This window comes from Tetrao urogallus (genome assembly GCF_951394365.1).
Source record: "Tetrao urogallus genome assembly, chromosome: 3".
In the NCBI taxonomy this organism is placed as follows: Eukaryota; Metazoa; Chordata; class Aves; order Galliformes; family Phasianidae; genus Tetrao; species Tetrao urogallus.
In genome coordinates this window covers 37452261-37472178 of record NC_136815.1, presented here as the reverse complement: position 1 = coordinate 37472178, position 19918 = coordinate 37452261, and the positions used below count along the sequence as shown (strand labels likewise).

Below are 19918 nucleotides of genomic sequence, written 5' to 3'. Positions count from 1 at the left end.
ATTCTCATGCCCTCATTGTTTCTGACATCAGAAACACTGGCTGCAAACTTTCAGCCAATATGCCTGAGGGAAAAATAAAAGTAAAAAAAAAAAGGCAAAATGTTCACACTGTAAACTTCCCCATGCAAAGATCCTTCCTGTGTTTGTCCTTAGATGCCCACAAAGGCAATGCAGTACTGGTTTTTATTCCATGCTAGCAGTTATTGCTTCTGTATTGGGAAGTGTGAAACAAGCATCCAGAAAGCAAAGGTCTTTGCAGATTGGGAGTATAAAATATGTTGGGTTTTTTTTGGGTTTTTTTTTTTTTTTTTTATCTTAAAAACAGGAACAACTGCAATATCTGAGCAACACTGAGCCATCTTGCATTTTACAGCTTTTCAAATTTAAGAATTATTGCTGAAGATTAATCCATTTCAGTGCTGGGGGCAGCAGAAATTGGTGAGGGGCAACACTGCTTGCTAAGCAAAGGAGCAAATTGTAAAGACAAAAATGAAAGGACAAAAAGCAAAGAAAATAACTCAGCCCTGTGTGAGATCAAGTTTTCATTTCTTATGGGGTCTTGTAAGGCCAGTGAATTGTTGGCAGTAATCATCTTTCAGCTTTTTCCACTTCAAGAAAAGGTAAATCCAGCACATGCACAGAGCAGTATGGGTTCTCAGAAAGAGAAACTTTGATAGCCAGCATATGAATTACCTGGGAATAGTCATGTTTTCTTCATCTGATTTATTTACTTCAACGAGCTGCCACCACCTGCTAAATCTCTTCAAATTGATTTCACTCCACCCCAGCAGCAGGGCATTTACAATGGGATGAATCACTTCCACCTTCTCTTGATGCAGCCTACTGATGTATAGCCAAATGTCTTTTACTCTCCTCAGTTGCAAAATAGGAGATGTTCCCAGTAATTTATTATCAAATCTGATTGAATTGGAGGTAGCACATCCTCATCTTGTCACAAAAAGGTTGATACTACAGGTTTGTATGTTTTCCTTCTTCATGTCTCCTCTGTCATCTCTTGCTTGGCACACTGCCTGGAAAGCACGAGCGATTGGTGAAACAGGACAGCTTGCCAAGGAGACAAAACTCCTTCTGAAGAACAACCCCAAAAAAAGTATTGGTCTTTTTAAAGTGATCCTCCTTTTCTCTGGGTGAGGATTGGAGGATTGGTAGCTCACAATCCCTCATATATGAGTATGTGTGTTTCCCCCATTGTCAAACCTGCTGTTCCTTTGTGTGTTACTCTGGAGCTCAGAATAATCAGTATTGCAAATGTTTGTTGAAGTGGCAATGCTCCTTTCAGTCCTGAGCATTCCAGGCTTTATTTGTCTGAATGCGAGCATGCTGCTAATGTGGATGCTGTCCATTTTAGACATTGGAAATGGGGCCCAAATCCTCCAGAGGTGTAACTTCCAGATGATAAAAAAAAAAAGCAAAAACGTTCCTATACAGTTAGCTCCTACACTGTAGGCAATCTGTATGAACATCTGAAACTTGGGCTCTAGGAACCACCTATTTGTTTGCTGTCATGGTACACCCCATGTTTTGCTGCCTGATTTAAGAGAAGTTCTATTAGAAATCAGCACATCTACAGAAACTACTTAGTCCACAGACTGATAAAAAATGATTAAGCAGAATAATGACAAAGCAAGTATGAAAGATATCATCTTGACATTCTCAAAGCAGCAGGTAGATAGAATAATAATGGCCTGCTGTTCCTCTTGCAATAGCAGCTGAAGTAAGTTCCAGGTTCCTGTTTACACAGAAGAAATGGGATCATGCACACACATAGACATGGTGCTGAGTAAGTAATAAGATTATGTAGTATCTGGTCCTGTAGCCATTAATGGTCAGAAGTAGTTAAGAAGCAAGAAACAAACAAACAAACAAAAAAAAAAAAAAAAAAAAAAAAAGAAATTTAATTTTTAAAAAAGAGAGAGATTAATGCACTCTGTTGGCTGAGATTTTCTGTCTGCCTTTTTAGGTCATCTCTCTACTCCCACTGCTCTGTTACATGTGTTGCTGCACACTGGTAGGTGCTTAGCTGCCTACACGCTGAGTTCTCTGTACCTTTCAGCAGACAGCAACAAAAGCAAACTTCCAATGGTTTGCCAAACCATACATCCGTAACACAAGGAAAGCTCTGCAGAGCTAAAGTAATTTAGAAGCACCAGGCACAGAGTAACCATAGCAAGCTGAAAACTGGTGAGATCAGCACAACTTCAGGTCTATACACAACCCAAATGTTCCACCAGAAGGGCTGAATAACTTGCACAGCGTTAAGAGCTCTGCCAGTTCATCTATCATAGCTGCAATGTGGAAACCTTATCACCTTCCAAAAATGCTATTTGTGGATACCATATGTATAACACAAAGTACCAGAGGCTCTTTTATATAAAGCTTTTTTAATTGCCAGAAGGTTTCCCTTGTAGGGTTTGCTCTCAGGAGAATCATTAAGTGTGGTGGTAAGATGTGCACAAAGACTGGAATTTGACTTAATCAGCTCCCCAGCTGTAATTTCTAGTGTCTGTTAAGCTGTACCTGAGGAAGATAGCTGAGGATACTTGAGCCACTGAACACTACTGGTGGAGAGAGAAATTCGGTAGGAAGCATGCTTGATAGCTGGATTTCAGTGAGCTACAGCTGCCCTTGATGTCCTATTGCCAGATGAGTAAGCCTACTATGGGACTGATTACTAGCCATCTTCCACTATAGTTTATTGTTTTTTTAGCATGCTCCCAACAGGCCCTCAGGACTGTTGAACACTTCTCCTGAGAATACTTCATCCAAAAGTTCCCCATGATTGCTCAACTCAGATGGCAAGTTTAGCCTTGGAAACACGAGAGCTGCCAGCAGCAGGTCTTTGCAAGGATTAAAAAGGGCAAGGCAGTTTTATTTCTATGAAATCTGACTCAAGATTGTCCAGAATTAGCATTCCAGAATTAGTTTGGGGTCAGGGTGTGATTGTTTCACTTGTGGGTCGTTTTATATTTTTCATTACTGCCTTCAGAGACTGGGCCAAATTACAAGACGCTTCTTCTCTAAAGTTCTCACAAAGCAAAATCAGCATGCCAAAAAGTTTGCCTGGAATGTGAAAATCTGCAGCCAAAAGAAGAAAAAAGCAGCCAACCAAGCCTTTGACTGCTGTGCTAGCTAGCTTAGAAAATTAATCCAGTCTACAATAGAAAACTAATCCATTTCAGAAGGGACAGAGCACTTCCAAATTTTGGTTGATCCATTAGAAAAGTAGTTTTCATACTCTAAGGAAATCTGGCCATTAAAGAAACACCCAGAGAGCTGGCAGTGCAATCACAAAAGTTGCAACAGAAGCTCAGAAACACTTCTAGGTATCTTTAGTAGACTTCAAATAGATCAAAAAGAGAACTAACAAATGCCCATTGGGTTTTGTATTTTTGTTCCTGTGTAAGTAGTAACCAGAGGAAGTCTGGAGCTACTCTGAGCACGGCAAAGACTCAACACCTGAAACCAATATTAGCAAAAAAGAAAGAAAAACTCATTCTAGGATACATGAAGAACAGGGTATCTGCAACAGCACTCAATTCTGTTTACTGTGTGTGTTAGACAGAAATACCTGAATGAAATTAAATGGCCTTGTTCAGATGTGGTGACTATAACACAAGGCCTGATAGAATAGGTTCTGCTCTATAGCAGCTGATTCAGCTTCATAGAAGGGGAGAAAAATACTGCCTTCACCTTGTGTGTGCAGCCTGATGTTAATTCCAAATGGCATCCCAACTACATGAAATGTTTCACACACACATGGGTGACAAAGTATAGAAAAGTCTGTTTAAAAACAAATGCATCCTACAATCTGGAAGTCTATTGCATGCTTTGAGTGATCAATTTTCTGACATGGAGAGATCACTACAACAATTTAAAGAGGTTTTAGGAAGGAGCACGTGACATGAACTGAATGGATGTAGTGACCAAAAGTCAAGATCCTAGTAGTCTGTGCACAACAAAACTGTTCAATAAAAGCAGGCAAGCAAATACTGCAAATAACCCACGATGAGAAGAGTAATTTGCTTTGAGACCATTCATTGTTTGAGTTAAAAGAAAATAATGAAAAAAGTGCTAGCATCACTGATCTGTATGGTTGAAGACCTTTGTAGACGCAAAGTCAACAGAACTGAGAAGATAAGTGACATCAGACAGCCTCATGAAGTTATAGCAGAAATGTTTTGGAGATTACCTTTCTTACTACATGTTTTCCATGGTAATGCTCATACAGCAATTCCATGCACAATTACTTTTGATACTTTTTTTTTTGTGCAAAAATAATATAAAAAAAGCCAAGTTAGTGTTTATGACAGATTTAATAGGGATTAAACACTGCAGAGCTGATTGAAGTGTCACCATAGTTGCATCTTTCTCTTCACATAGTGGTAACATAGTGGTATTGGATTTGGTGGACAAGTATACAAGATGAACCACACAATTGTGTTGACAACGCTGATTAAGTGCTCTAGTTTGTATCTGCAATGATTAATTTCATAGGAAAGCATCCTAATAATAGATGTTCAGGCTGAGCTCTGCTATTGCACAACAGGACAGTAAACTGGCTGGTAGGAGGCTTGTTATCTTGCTGAGAAATAATGACAAATACCTATCAGTACTGTAGTCGTTCCACCTCTACTCCCAAACAATCTTTTAAAAAAGTGCATCCTGGTTGTGCTGTTTCCACAGAGAAACCTGGAAAGTCTTCAGCCTATCCAAAGGCTAATCAGGTAATTAGTGCTCTAGAATAACACTTTGAAAATTTCTTTTAAATAATTCTGCCTAACACACAGTAAACTAAATCAGCTAAGAGGACTCTAATCTTATTTGTACAAGTCTCCAGATCTGCCCCCCTTTTTCAATGAAAAATCATTGATAATCATTTAAACACTCAATATATACAAACAAATCTTATTAGTCAGTATTTATGACTTATTTTCTATCACAGGATCTTAAATACAACCACAGTAGTATTGCAGTGCCTCGTAAGGCCTCCTGCAGAACTGAATACAACTATTAGAACTCAGACCTTATTCCTCACATGATTTTTGTCCCATTTTCCACTGTTGTCCGAGTTACTTTTTTCTTTAATACATTCCTTCGTGGGCTTGGATTCTACCACCCCTTATTCAGATACTAGGTGGGAACAGCTTTCCAAGGATATTACACACACCTCAAAACCACTAAAGGTTCAACAGTGCAGGCCATGAATAATTTTGTTTAGTTCAAACACAGCATGAAACCTCAGAGCCTGTTCCAACTGTCAATTTTATTTGAAAGGTGTCTTCTATACAATTTTATATATAGAAATAAATATGAAAGACCTATACAAATATGAACACTTAAAGAGTACCAATACTGTCCTTCATTTGTTATACTCATCTTAAAAGAACAAAAATTGCATCAAACATCCAACATTTAGAAAAACAAATTTTTACAAAGTCTCTGATCACAAAAGGTACATTCATTCATACTGGAATCTTTTTGTCTGAGTTTTCTTTTACATACACACAACCTCAATGTTTAGTTTTGTTCAGCTGCCTTTGAGAATTTCACAACACAGAAGAACATTTTCCTCAAGACAGACATTAAAAATAAAGTCATACCTATGTTTCACTCCAATGCAGTGTCTCGGCATTATCAGTTTTAATGATACACAGTGTTAACACTATGTTTTTAAAATAAAATTCTTCTAAAACTGAAGGATTATCTTGCCTTTAAGTAAAATCTAAACCATTTTCAGAGCTTCAGAATGGGCATTTGCTTTAATATAACACGATTCTTACCCAAGCTTCAAAAAACTTAATTCAGCACCAACAGAAGGCTTTTGGTATTAAGTAACATTATAAAACAAGTAATCTTTTGGGGTTTTTCAAATCATAGACTCTAAGAATATCACTGCATACTGTGATATTATTCTAATGTAGGCTATCATCCACATGCAGTTATATAATCCCACTGTTGTTCAGTTCAAGGAAAGTAAACCAGAGCATGTGCTCAAGTGTTTAGGGGAATAGATACTAATTTGAATACAACTACTGTTGGTTTTTGTTTTTGTTTTTTTTTGAAGTTGGGTTTCTTGTTCATTTGTTTTGTTTTGTTTTTTTAAGAAAATGTCAAAACCCAACACTATTGAAACAAGACCACAATATAAAAGAAAAACCTTTTTTGACTTTCTTTAAGGAATTTGTCCTCATCCCAAAAATGAAGCATTCTCAGTTACTAGTTTAAGGACTGTAGATCATGCTTGCTGCCAATCAGAGGAAACATTTCAGACATTTTCTATCTTGACAGTAAAAATGTGGGTTTTAGTTCAAGAAAAAAAAAAAAAAAAAAGTAATTTACTATAAGCCCAATTCTACAACTCCTTCCTGTTCATTCAATTATTTTTACCTAATCAAAGTACACAGTTTCCCACTCAAGTCTTTGTTTGAAAACATGGAGGTTTAACAGTTAACATATATACCATATTATCTATATATGCGCACCTTGTCCTTCAAAGAATTATCTCTTTTTAAAGGAGCGTTGTATTCATTCTTAGTTTCCTTTACAATAAAGCATTCTGAGCTTGTGTTACCAAATACTCATCTCATTTCCATTTCTTAAAGTGTAAGTGCTTGGTTCATTTGTTCAAAGGACAACCTGAGTATTCAGTCACTGACAGCACTATAGGTGAGGGTAAATATCCATTATGGATCAGCTTGAAACAGTAGCCAAGCTGCAGGGTGGTGATTCCCTCTACACACCAGAGTGGTTTCTGTAACAAGTGTGCTTTGTTCACTGCAGTTCTTTCACTCTCTACTCATGCAAATACTTTCTGAGCAAACCCAGTAAAATGAAACATTTTCCACCTCAGGTTTTACAGGCATAGCTAGTGGTTCTGCAGGCCACTGAAAGTTAACTGCTTCCGTCAGCAACAGATTTTTCAGCAGCACGGAAGTAACAACCTGAAGAAAGATTTTACTGATGAAAATAGCTGCAGTTAACCTGGCCTACAAAAGCTAGTTGCAGTGGTAATGATTAAAACAGTGAGACTTCAGCTCTATAGTGGATCTAACATCCAGGTTAAGTAGCAACTATGGGACTGGGGTGAGGGGGGGGGAGAGGAGTGAAAAGAAATAGAAGGAAAAAAGAAAGACAAGAGAATGAACATATAAAGACATGCAGCGTCATTTTTGCATAAACATTTTCAATGAAGGAATGCACTTGTCAAAAGTTAAGTTTACCTCATTAGGGATTACTTAAAGTTTGTGCTTTCCAAGCCTGACACTGGACAGGGGAAAAGTGTCTCATCTTAAAATATACAACAGCATCATTAGGACAGCATTTATTAATATGACTTTAAGAATATCATAACTAAATAGTAGCTTACTCAGAAGACCTTAGTCTTCTTTCTGTCGTGTTTGAAATCGTTCCATTAAAGCCCTCAGTATATTTCCTGGTATTTTCTGATGTTTGGCTATTAGAGCCTGGAGTGCTGCTTTTGTCTGCAAGGAAAGAGAAAAGTTTGGGGTCATCTTTACATTGTTCATGTGTTAACATAATTTCTAGGATCTTTTCATCTTTATATTGGAGATCTTCTGCAAGTAGACAACACTATTTTCAGTGTTATTTCAGCCCACATGATGTGTCTGTGGGATTATTGCTAGGAAACAAACTAGAAAACAATTAGCTTTTATCTCTGGTAGCTGTGTTCACAAGCTCTATCTGTGATACGCAATAGTAAAGTGATGCTGAAGTAAACTACCAAAGAGATCTAGATCTCTAATGCATGTCAGTATCTGTATACTACTACAACCCTGAAACTACTGTCTATGCCCAGGTTTGCATCAGTAATACTCTTTCAGTATGTAGGAATTTTGCTTCTACACCAACTCAGAAGCAGCACTGGAAACACAACTGTGTCTTGGCTGCGTGTAAGTCCCCTGAAGTAGCTGGTCCAGTAAAGTATGCTTAGATCACAGCTAAAATAGTGCATATCGGCAGTACTTTCACCCAGAAATGTTGCAGGCCAAGAAGTTAATAGCAGCCATTCTGTTACATAATAGCTCTGTGGGGAACACCGAAAAACAGAGCAATAAGTAAAAGTTAGGGTGAGGTAACAGTAACTTTTCTGTTTTGCCTACAGGAGAACAGACTGTTAAACTCTTAAGGCCAGAGACAGAACAGTGACCTATTTGCTTTGGAAAACCAGCATTCAGCAAGGAGAAAAGTGATCCTTGGTACAGGTTCAAAAGTAAAGCACGGCAGCAAGTGATTCAAACACCTTCCTCCTGCAACCAGCACTTCTCTAAGAGGCTCTGTCAGACTGAACTCCCAAAAGATGCACTCAGTTCTCCACGAACAAGGCAATGCAGACATTTAAAGATTTCATATTGCAGAGCTCTAATCAGAGGATAAGCAGGTGATGACAGACAACTGAATCGATACTTGCGATTCAGTAAAAAAAATCCCTTTCTCTTGGGTGAAGTTTTCAGAATGAAAAAAAATGACCCTCTGTGAAGCTTTCAAATACAGCTTTTTTGGCCGCCTCAGTCTGACTGCTCCATACCCACACTTACCTGACTTGTATCTCTGCACTGTGAAATCTACTGATGAACATGAAGCTGAATGAATATGAGGACCTCACAATTAACAAACCACCTAAACTGAAGAAACTGAATATTCTAAAACAAATTTCTTGGGAGAGAAGTTGGAGGAAACAGAAATCAAAATAGACTTTCAAAACCATGGAATTACATGGCTTTTATTGTTTTTATTTTTTATTTTTTAATGGAATATCAGTCTGTGGCCACAGATTTGCTGTAGTTGAAAGACTTCACTGGTAACTTTTTAAATGATCTAGAAACACTCTCCCTGGGTGAAGTGAACATATCGTGTTTTTATAAACCACCGCAGGGTACTCTTAGGTGACTGAACTTCCTTAATTTCTAAAGCAAGATGTTTCTTGAAGCAAATAAAGAGTACAGGATTGATATTAAAAGGCCAAGAACTTTTGCAAGATGTAGTAATAAAAGACAGCATTGAAGAGGGGCACTGGAAGTTAAGCAAGTCCAAAGTTTAGCACAATTCTATCGACTTCAACTACCTCCACGGCAGAAATCATTACCCAGACAAGAATATTTTAGTGCTTTTGATCAGAATAGTCAATATTTAAAATATATATTTACATGTATATTTATCTTACCTTCGCAGTCAGTTCCTCAGCAGTTATATTTGGATCATATGGAATGGGTTCTCCAATAAACGTTCGAAGCTTGACTGGAAACCAGCCATACATAGGAACTACTGGCAATCTAATACGTTCATACAGCTTCCTAAGTATTTCTAAGGTTAAAAAAAAAAAATAGGGAGGACGGGAGGGAAAAGAGAACAAAAGGAGTAGGGGAGAAATAAAAGGAAGGAAGGGGAAAAAGAGACTGAGATTACTCTGCAATTTTTTTTTCCATCATGTTTTAAAACTGAAACTGGCTTGTTGAGTAATCCAGCCCATGACCCAGAATCTTAAGCGTGTCATCTAAAGTACTGTTCTACTCTTGGCTTTCATTTCCCAAAGGCTGCATTAACACTAACAAAAGACTTGCTTCAACGCTCACATCTCCCCCAAAGAATAGCTGCAAAGAGATCAAAGCAGAGGAAGACTCAGTAGCTCTATAAGGAAGTAGCTGGTTAGAGTGAAACACTACACAGAGGAAAAGAAAACAAACAGAAGAAAAACTGGTATTTCCATCAGCTTTATGAAGGTAGTTCTTCATCACGTCACTTCCTAAGCATCTATCCTAAACACTACCAGAACTGCATTCTTGTAAAATGGGTGCTAATTTTCCCTTATATTAAAAAGATAAGATCTTAGTGATTGAAATGTCAATTATTCTGTGTACAATCTCAAAAAACAAAGAATATTCCAAAACTATTGAAATTAAAGTAGTGTCTCCAGCAATCGATAGAAGTAAATTCCTCTAGCACCTGTGCAATAGAATAAAAGTAGCATCTACCTTTCTGGCTTAAGCCTCTTCCAGTTTGGAAAAATTATTCTGAAAACAGTAACAATGCTCTTAATTTTTGTAGAACATCATAAAGAACGTGTGAATCATTCTGCATGACTGTATTTGATGTCTGGGCTTTCTCCATCCAGTATTCAGCTTTTAATTAGAGAGGATGAGAAATGGAATTGTTTTGTCCTGCAGATCTTTGATGAAAATGATGATGGCATAATTTGAAACAGAACATGCAGTATGGAGAAGACTATTCAGGCTCTTCCTGATAGCAAGCTGGAAGACACACATAGACAAAATAGAATGGGGGCAAGGGAAGAGCTAGCACTGTCAGATCAGCAGAGATGCAGACATAATCATCCCAAAGGTGGGCTCTTCAGACATCTATATATACACCCATCTATTAGTGTACAAGAACTCCCAAAAAGGATGAGGAAGGAGCAAGCAAACCCGAGATGGTACAGAGCTACAGACTTAGTGCTGCACTGTATAACAACTATGGATGAAATAGGTTTCAAACGTTACAAAATGTAAGCACAGAGCTTTAAGAGGTTATTTTAAGGAAGTGTCAACTGCAAAATGTTGCTTCTGAACAGCAGAAAACTTAAGAGTATGTCCAGCATTTATCAGCACAGCAAAACACTATTTTAAACCTATCTCCCTTTTTCTGGCTACGTTTTTTCCTTTCTTCTACTTCTTTGGGAAAGCACATTGTCACATTGAGAGTGACTGAGATGAGCTAATACCACACTTAATGCTGACACTGAATCCTAGTCATGTCCCTGCATTGCATTAGCAAGTAAACCTCAAGATGTAAGGCTTTGTCAACTCTCAAATCTATATGGGATTATTTCTACAAAGATAGGCTAAACACATATGGAAAAATAAACTACAAAAAATATATGTAAAATATCTTACTTATTCCTCCTAATGTCCTAATGCCTTCTCGAACATTTTGTGTAAACATAGGAATGATGGGCTAGGAGGGAAAAAACATATTAAGAATTTAATGAAAATAACACTATCTAGAAAACTGCTACCTCACTTAAACTCAACACACAAATTAATTTCAAGTGTTTGTCAGACAAGGACATACAGAGAGCAAAACAAGGATTCATTAAGTTCTTTTGCCACCTTTTGCCATGAAGTTTCAGCCTGGAGAACACTGCAAGGTTTCAGCATGTCCATATTCTTAAAGCAGTACAGGACTTCAGAACTTACGGAGTATTTAAGCCTCCTCTTGTCTAGAAGTACTTGCACATTTGTGAATCCAGTGGTTAGATGACTGCCTGATTTATAGTTATGCTTAAAGAATTCACAAGCCTGGGACCCTAAACTTGTCTGATTCATCTCTACTGCGCTGACTATTGCTTTGCACATAATGTCTCATATTCAGTACAGGCTCGTGATTCATTTCTGCTGATGAACATTTGGAACAGTGTCATTATTTCCAGATTTTATTACTGTTTTTGAACTTGCAAACAGCTGTCAAGATTTGCAAGAATGAGGTGACAAGGGGAAGGTTATACTACATGTATTTTTTTTTTTCCAATATCAATTTATAACAAATGATCAAAACATAGAATGCTAAGATTTTCATGCATCCACACTCTTTTAAGCTTTTTTTTTAATAAAAACATACAGAAATGAGACTTTTCATACAGGCATCAAGATGTTTAAAAAAAAAGTTCGTAAATAATCCAGTGCAGCTGTAGAGAATTAAAGTGCAGCTGCCTAAACCAAACGGTAATAAAATTCCTTATTCCAGAACCATCATCTTTAGAACATCTTACTTAGAAATTGGTTTAGATGACAATATTTCTGGTAAACAAACTGCTGAAATTAGACAATCTGAGGAAGTTGAAGATCCCAGTACTGATTTTCAGACATTTTTCTTTCCACGAATAGTTATACTCGTGATTAAAGGTGACTTAAAGCTTCTCTTTAATCTAAATACAGATTTATTTTTTTCCCATCAATTTCATTTTACCTCCAATACTATTCTGCATCTCTATGAAGTGGGGGAAAGTGAAGCTGCATGATCTTTATGAGTGCAGAAAGGAAACTGAACGTACATTCAGTTAAATAACTATAAGCAGTACAAGCATCGTTGAATTTGCTAGATTATGGTATGGAGTTTTGTATGCTATTACAAAGTATTAGAAAAATCTGAATCTGTTGAAAGTATCCTGCTTAAAATGCATTACACTCCCCCTGGTTAAAAGTGAAACCCATTTAAAATTAGGTCTTAAAAATATTCTACTTGGGTATAAAATCCAGAGATTTAAGTAGTCTGTCTTTGGCAGCATTTAAGCACAAAACTTCTGGAGTGATACCAGTTCAAGTGAGGTATTTGCAGACCTGCAGACATACGCATATATCTTTCAAGTATAAATATAGAATGAGAGAGAATGAAAAGTATTATTGAAACAGCTGCAACTCAAATATATTATGTGTTTATGTGTACTCCATAGTTGGTCCCATACGAATAATCGTGCCTAGTGATCACAGACAGTGCTTTGTATGAAAAAGAACTGAAGAAGAAACAGTTCACACTAATAAGCAGCATCTTTTGTTGCTGCTGTATGCCCTAAAGATCCCTCACTAGCACAAAAATACCAATGCAGTACATAACACCAGTGCTTCTTGTATGAGTACAACAACAGCAGAGGCAGGTCTGCTGATTTACAGCCTATTTCAACAGTAGAAGAAATAGAAGTGCAACGTGTGGCTGCTTTCCAGTTATTCTGGTAAGAGGCTGAGCTGGAACAACCCCAACCAGGCAGGCATAAAACAAGTTTATAATCTAGAAACTGTCCTCGATTTCACCTCTTACTCTTTTAAACTCTGGATTTCTTAACCACAGTATTCTTAGATGACTCCAAAACATTCTTGTCAAATCGGACAAGCCATGAAATTTAGTTACAAAAGCAAGTAGATTGCATTCATGTCACTCAGCAATCTAACACCAAATATTTGATAATCAAAACAGCTTCCCCTAGAAGAAAGAACCACAAGAAGTTAGCATTTTTTTTGCTTCTCTTCCATGATACTTCATACTTACCACTTTTGCATCAATGGCCACCTGGGCAAAGCCCTTTCGATTACCCCACATAATAGGATATGTTTCATCACTAAAGAGTGCTTCCCGAAGTCCACCTGGAGAAATAGCTAACAGATAGCCTTTCTTCAGAGCACTGACACATACTTCTTTTGGTCCATGCATAATGCCAAGTACTTCAATAAACGTTTTTAAACCTGCAGGGTAAAATCAACGTTAATACAGAAAATGTTAATTCATACTACCATTGAGTACAAATTCCCAAGACAGAACACAGTGGCTAAAACTAGCCTAATAGCATAATACCCCAAATCAAAGATATTTCTAGAAGGACTGACACAAAGTTATGCTTGTAAATTTCAATTTAAGAAGTTGAAAATTTAGGTTTTCTGTCATGAAATCAGATGCTACCTCAAAAAAAAAAAAAAAAAAAAAAAAAAAAAATCAGTAAAACACTGGAAGAAATTAAAAAAAACAGTCAAGTACTGTATGCCACATTCAGAGCTGTTTTCTGTGGTATACCTTCTCTTTGCCCAAGCTTTACTTTTCAAGCAATGTGATGCAGTCATAATAAAGTTCAATAAAAGAAAACATCAGCAAATTACGGGTTTTTTTGTTTTGTTTACTTTAGCACACAAGGAGCAGTGCGTGCACAAGGAGAATGATAAATGAAACATAGCTTTCTCTGTGTTCCAGATTGCTGCAGCTCAGTCTGTGAGCATCCAGGTGGCCTTTCACTATACAGAGGAACCTGGGGATCCTGAATTGCACATATGCAATTAGATGAAGAGCTTACATTTACTGAAGTTTAAAACTGCAAAGTTACATAAACTCGTATCTTAAATGTGAGATGTCATACTTACTCCACTCGTCAAGGAGCAACAGAACAGCAAAAATTGCTTACAGGTATCAGACAGACACATTTGGACAACTAGCTCAATTTAGGCAGCTAGTATAATGAAGAAAAGGTGCAAGAAAGAAACCAATTATGTTTATTTTAATGTATTTTAAACTTACGTAGTATTTGTGCACACTGCATACTGAAATGGGAACTTCAGGTCACTGAGCAACATGGGAAAGATTACTTCTCTTTCTTAAAGTTTCCCACAGAGCCCAAAATTAACTCAGTCAGCCACAAACAAAGGTACAGAACTGATCTAGCCAAGTTTAAATCTCAAAAACAGATCATCAGGTGTTTTTACCCTCAGTTTAACAAACGAATATTTATTATTATGAACACACATTTGTTATATAGATTCACAGAATCACAAGGTCGGAAGCAACCCCAAGATCATCTAGTCCAACTGTGCTCCCATTATCATTGCTACCACAAGCACTAACCCATATCTCACAGCTCCTCATCCAGACGCCTCTTGAACACTGCCAGGGACGGCGACTCCACCACCTCCCTGGGCAGCCATTCCAGTGCCTGACCACTCTCCGAGAGAAAAAGTTCTTCCTTATGTCTAATCTAAACCTCCTCTGGTACAACTTGCGGCCGTTTCCCCAGGTCCTGTTTGTTGCCTGGGAGAAGAGGCCAAACTCCTTATCACAGCCTCCCTTCAGGAAGTTGCAGAGTGCAATGAGGTCTCCCCTGAGTCTCCTCTTCTCCAGAATGAACAATCCCAGCTCCCTCAGCTGCTCCACATAGGACTTGTGCTCCAGATCCTCCACCAGTTTCGTTGCCCTTCTCCGGACACATCCCAGGGCCTCAATGTCTTTCTTATAGTGAGGGGCCCAAAATTGAACACAGTACTCGAGGTGCGGCCTCACCAGTGCTGAGTACAGAGGAATGATTATGTATGCACACACACACCAAAGAAGAGTCCAAGATACTGCATGAGGTTGTTGTGATAAAAGTGCAACAAGACCAAGTGCTGGGTCCTGAACTTCATCCCATTGGCCTCAGCCCAGCTATCCAGCCTATCCAGATCCATCTGAAGGGCCTTCCTATCCTCAGATATACACTTCCTCTCAACCCAGTGTCACATGCAAACTTACTGAGGGTGCACTCAATCCCAGGTCATCAATATAAAGATACTGAACAGGACAGGCCCTAGTACCAACACCTGGGAACACCACTCACGACCACCTGTCAGCTGGATTTAATTCCAGTGTTCAACAGGAAATTCCAGGTATCTACAAGAGTTTTTTCTATTAGTTTAAATTCCCTTACATAAGTTATCAAGCTGTATCTGTCAAGACTTAAGCTTCTTTGACCCCTTATAGGCCCATGCATCCCTCAAGAGGCACAGCAACATGCTACAAATACAATCCAGTTAATCACAGTTAAATTGGTACAAAAGTGCCTGATGAGGAGGAGGCAGTGAGACTCCATATTAACAACTGCAAACTGGCACATATGAGATTCAGGTTCATGGGGCAAGCTATTGCCTCACAGCTATTCATAGCATATTTATGAATATTAACAACAGAATGATCATTACATCGTCTAATCCAAGTATCCTTTCCCTCCATTTCTCTTAGATCAAGTCTAGCAAATTTTGGTTAATTAAAACATCCTCTGGAAAGGCATCCATTTTATCTGAAGCTTCAAGATCAGAAAGCCTAAGTACCAGTACAAAAGGATGGCCATCTTTTTGCTTTGATTCACAAAAGAAGCCCTATCTATCTAGGCTGCCAGCCAGATTATTGTGCAGACTTCAAGACAATCCGAATCAATTACCTGGGCCCCTTGGGCTTATCCTCCCTGAACACCCTTCCAAGCTGTCCAACTGGACCAACCTATTCAGGGCCTCAGTCAGCAGTTTTGAAAATCTCTAGGGATGGAAATTCCCCAGCTACAGTTTAGGAACTGCAGCTTGCCTCTGTTTCCTATCATCCTATTTTTGATTACCTTAAAGAAGAGTCAGACCCCATCTTCTCTGCACATCACAGTTAAGTAATCAAAGACAGCAGTAATATCTTCCTCCACCTTTATTTATTACAGACCAAATAAATAGTGTGTGCTTCAGCCTCCAGACAATATCCCTGGGAAGTACAACTGGGAAGTACAAAACAGGACACAGTACCATTGGATGTGCTCTCACAGGTGCCAACTCAAGAGAAAGAATCACTCCTTTTAACCTGTTGGCTACGCTCAGGCTGAAAAAGGCCAGCACACAGTCGAGTTCACACTGTGCCTTTGCAACAAAGATGATCATGTTCACTTTGTTGTCCACTAGAATGCTGAAGTCCTTTCTGACAGTTACTTTCTACCCAGGCTCCCATCTGTCCTGTCACATGGGATTACTTCATCCAAAATTCAAAGCTTCATATTTGCTTTTGCTGAACTTCATGATGTTTCTACCAGTTCCTTTCTGGGAAGTCACTCTGAATACTAGTTCTAACCTCACAGTGTCAACTGAGAGTACACTCCAACTCACCTTTAATTAACAATCATGCCTAAATATTAATAGACATATTATGGAGTATTGGCTACTGAATAACACAGAGACAAGTCTTTCTCCCATTATCTCCTTCTCTTTGTTTCTGAACACTCTAAAGTTATTAAAAGTGTTGCCCAGATTGGAGTGCAAACCATCTCCGCAGTTGCAGGAGATGCCAGTTGCATAAACTTGTTCTTGTTTGATAAGAACACACTCTTTACTAAGAACAGTTGTTCCAACAGATTAACAATATTTGCCTGAAAGTTTGTTCTGTAAGCTTTGTACAATGAATTTTAATAACTTCAATCTTTAAAAAAAAAAAAAAAAAAAGTTTAAAGAACTCTCAGACTGATTGTTGATACTGAAGTACATTACCTGGTAATCTAAAGACGAAATGATCCGCTACTACGTGGCAATATCTCTTCCTTCGTATAAGAAGTCTAGCCATGAAATAGAGATAGTCAACAGGACTAGCTCCATGATAAAACACAATAAGTGCTGGTCCTTCTGGAATATTTTCATCCCCATGAAGTTCATAACCTGTTAGAAGTTAAAGGCATAAAGGATATCAAAGTACGATACAATTCTATCCTACATAAACTAATTTGCATTAAGTTGGCAAGTTGAAACCAGTATCTACTGAGAAGTGTTAGAGCAAAGTGACTGCTAAAATGTCAAGAGCTGTCTTGCAGCATTTACTAAGTTGCTTTCACAGCTTCATGTTTACAAGCCTTATTTAAAGCTCTATTTAAAGAGAGAATGAAAACAACAGAACTAACAGCCTCGCTCTCTTCAACTATTGCATAATTTTATCTTATTTTTTCAGTTCACTGCCTTCAAGGCTGTAGTTCTCTGAATCAATCATTCAAGATAAATCAAAATAAGGACTGAATAGGAGTGTTGAAACACTACTGTGGCAAGCTGTTACCTATCTTTCAAAATCAAGTTCATTGCTGCAAGCAACTGTTAATGGCAGTTTAACATGACAACACCCATTTATGTGTCTTTTTTAATCCCAAGTTCTGAGATTCATCTTTGCTATCTCTCTCAGAGTTATACTTAGACTACTTTCCCATCACTAAGCACTAAAAGCTGTTTGGGACTTTATATGCTTAACTGAAACACACATGAACACATACAAGTGTTGAACTTACGCTTCTCATTTAGTTAACGCTGAAAAGAATATTCAGCTAGCACAAAACAATAAAATGGACCAGTTGAGAACACATTTATTTATACATTTAGTTTACACTGAACAGTTCTGTTACAGTATTGTTGCTCTTTTCTAAATCTCATTCCTTCTGAAGTAATCAGGTGTGAAAATCCTTCTCCCTGCCTCCCCCTCTTTCCCCCCCCCTTTTTAAACTTCTGTCTGTACTTTTGGCTTCTCTCCCACTGTTCTATTTTCAATGCCTATTACAGATATACATCTACCAACCATCTGTAGGCGACCACTAACTGTGCTCCATGCTATCTGAGCATAACCGGAGTAATAGCTGTGGCTAGCATTTGCATAATAAAATTACAGGTATCACATACAAGGTTGGGCTTTTGTTTGGGGTTCCCCCCCCCCCCCCCCTCCTTCAGTGTTTTGAGATTTCAGGAAGTTCTTCCTGCAACATACTGATTAACCAAGTGGGGAAAAAAAAATTAAAAAAAAAAATAAATCACAGAGCATTTCATAATTTACTAAAAGAAGTGGAAGCAGTTGACAGGGCAGAAAGAAAAGTCATAATAGTAGATGAGGGACTGGATAAAAATCTTTTCTGTGAAATAAAAAGTCAGACCTTATAAAAGAAGAAAAGTTACTATGGATGAAAAAAGCCAAGGCCTTAAAAAAAAATTCGTATGAGAAAAGTAAATAGCTTTTCATTATGAAGTGAGAATTTTAAGCTCTTTGATGTAGCTGTTGATTTTGATCTGGTGTACTTTCTCAGATTCAAAAGTTAGATCTTAGTCTTACAAAGCCAATCTGATACAGCCGCTGCACCATCTGGTTATAAATGCCTTGACAACCCTCATCCCTTTGACTGGGGAACAAATAGAGATGATTTTCAAGATGGATTTGTTCTTTATGTAAATTGCTCTTAAACATCTCTTTCTCCTTTAGCTGCATCTAGAATGAACGGTTCTGAAAGAAGCTTATGATTTCCTTAGAAAGAAGCCAAATCATTTATTAAGTCTATCTTCAGAAAAGATATAGCAGCAGAGGGACAAGGAGCAGAGCCCTTAGTTTTGACGTTCTTCTACTAGAGAAAGTAGTTGTCAAAAATACATAGAAAGAAAATACAAAAAGTAGGCCTCTGTGAATTGACTTGAGAGCCCAAAAGTGTTAAAGTGGTAACTAGAGAGCAAACCGACACCAAGTGCCCCTTTCAGACAACATTTGGCACGATGTCAGTTACATGCAGTTAAATTACACAAACAAATGTAGAGATATTAGCTATTAGGGAACTGGTATTTAGCTCTCAGTGTTTACATATTCAATTCTTTTTTAATTTTTTTTTTTTTTTTTTGCTTGCTAAATAATTCCTGAGACACAGGAAATTAATTTTTAATGTAGCTGTCACTTCAGGTCCTTGTGGAAAAAGAAAATCCAAGAGCAGTTATTAACAGTTTAAAAGATTATTTTTTTAATTGCATTTATTTGGCTAAATGAAAGCAGTAGCAGCAAAGAAATAAAAGCATAAGACAAAACTGTACAACCAAAAGAGTCTCAATTCTTTCTTTTCTTTCCTAGGCCCACAGAGTTGAAGAACTACTGGCAGTCAATAAACAGCAATAGCAATTTAATTTAAACTGATAATCCTCACAGACAAAGCCATAAACCGAGGGTCAGCGCTTTTTAGAGAGAAATCAGATTTTGCTTACCATGCCATATTCTCCCATGACCATCCCACAGGTTAGCCAACATTTCTTTTGCACCATACCAAACATCACCAGAATGTCCTTCATTAAATCCATTCTTCCTCCTTTTATGAATATGAAGAAGGAGAAGGGAAGTGTTGAGGCAGAAGAAGAAGATAGCTATTGGAAGTATAAAAGCTATTGCAAGTGGAAAAAGCACCCATGAAAGGTAGACTCCATAACTCAGATAAGTTTCAGTGTGTTCTATACCAGTCCATTCTCCCAGTAAATAAGCCAGGAAGGTTAAGTAGGATGCAGGCACTGGTCCTTCAGTAGAGGATTCATTGCTCCCTATCATCTTCTGTTTATCTAAAAGAAAAGAAGAAAATGAATAAATCTTTAAAGAAAACAATTTTTTTGTGTTTAATCACACAACAAACGTATCTGATTCATATACCATTTACCACACAGGAATCAGTACAATCTCAAATTGAGTGCTATTAAAAAAAAAAAAAAAACCACAACACCAAACACTTCCACTAACAGCAGACATGACTCAGTAAGAGCATGGCCTCACTCATATGGAGACCTTCAAATGCACTTGTACGTGG

The 19918-nt window shown here is 37.8% G+C and overlaps 1 protein-coding gene across 1 annotated transcript; it reads right to left on the bottom strand.

The window, feature by feature from the left end:
- Window positions 1-7397: 7397 nt before the first annotated feature.
- On the bottom strand, window positions 7398-19665 carry LOC306944854 (DGAT1/2-independent enzyme synthesizing storage lipids; the record flags this gene model as incomplete). Its single annotated transcript, XM_079533478.1, has 6 exons — window positions 7398-7502; window positions 9203-9342; window positions 10929-10989; window positions 13075-13268; window positions 16836-17000; window positions 19332-19665. 6 exons carry the CDS (start codon window positions 19663-19665, stop codon window positions 7398-7400), a joined length of 999 nt encoding a protein of 332 aa, XP_079389604.1.
- Between the last annotated feature and the right edge of the window lie 253 nt (window positions 19666-19918).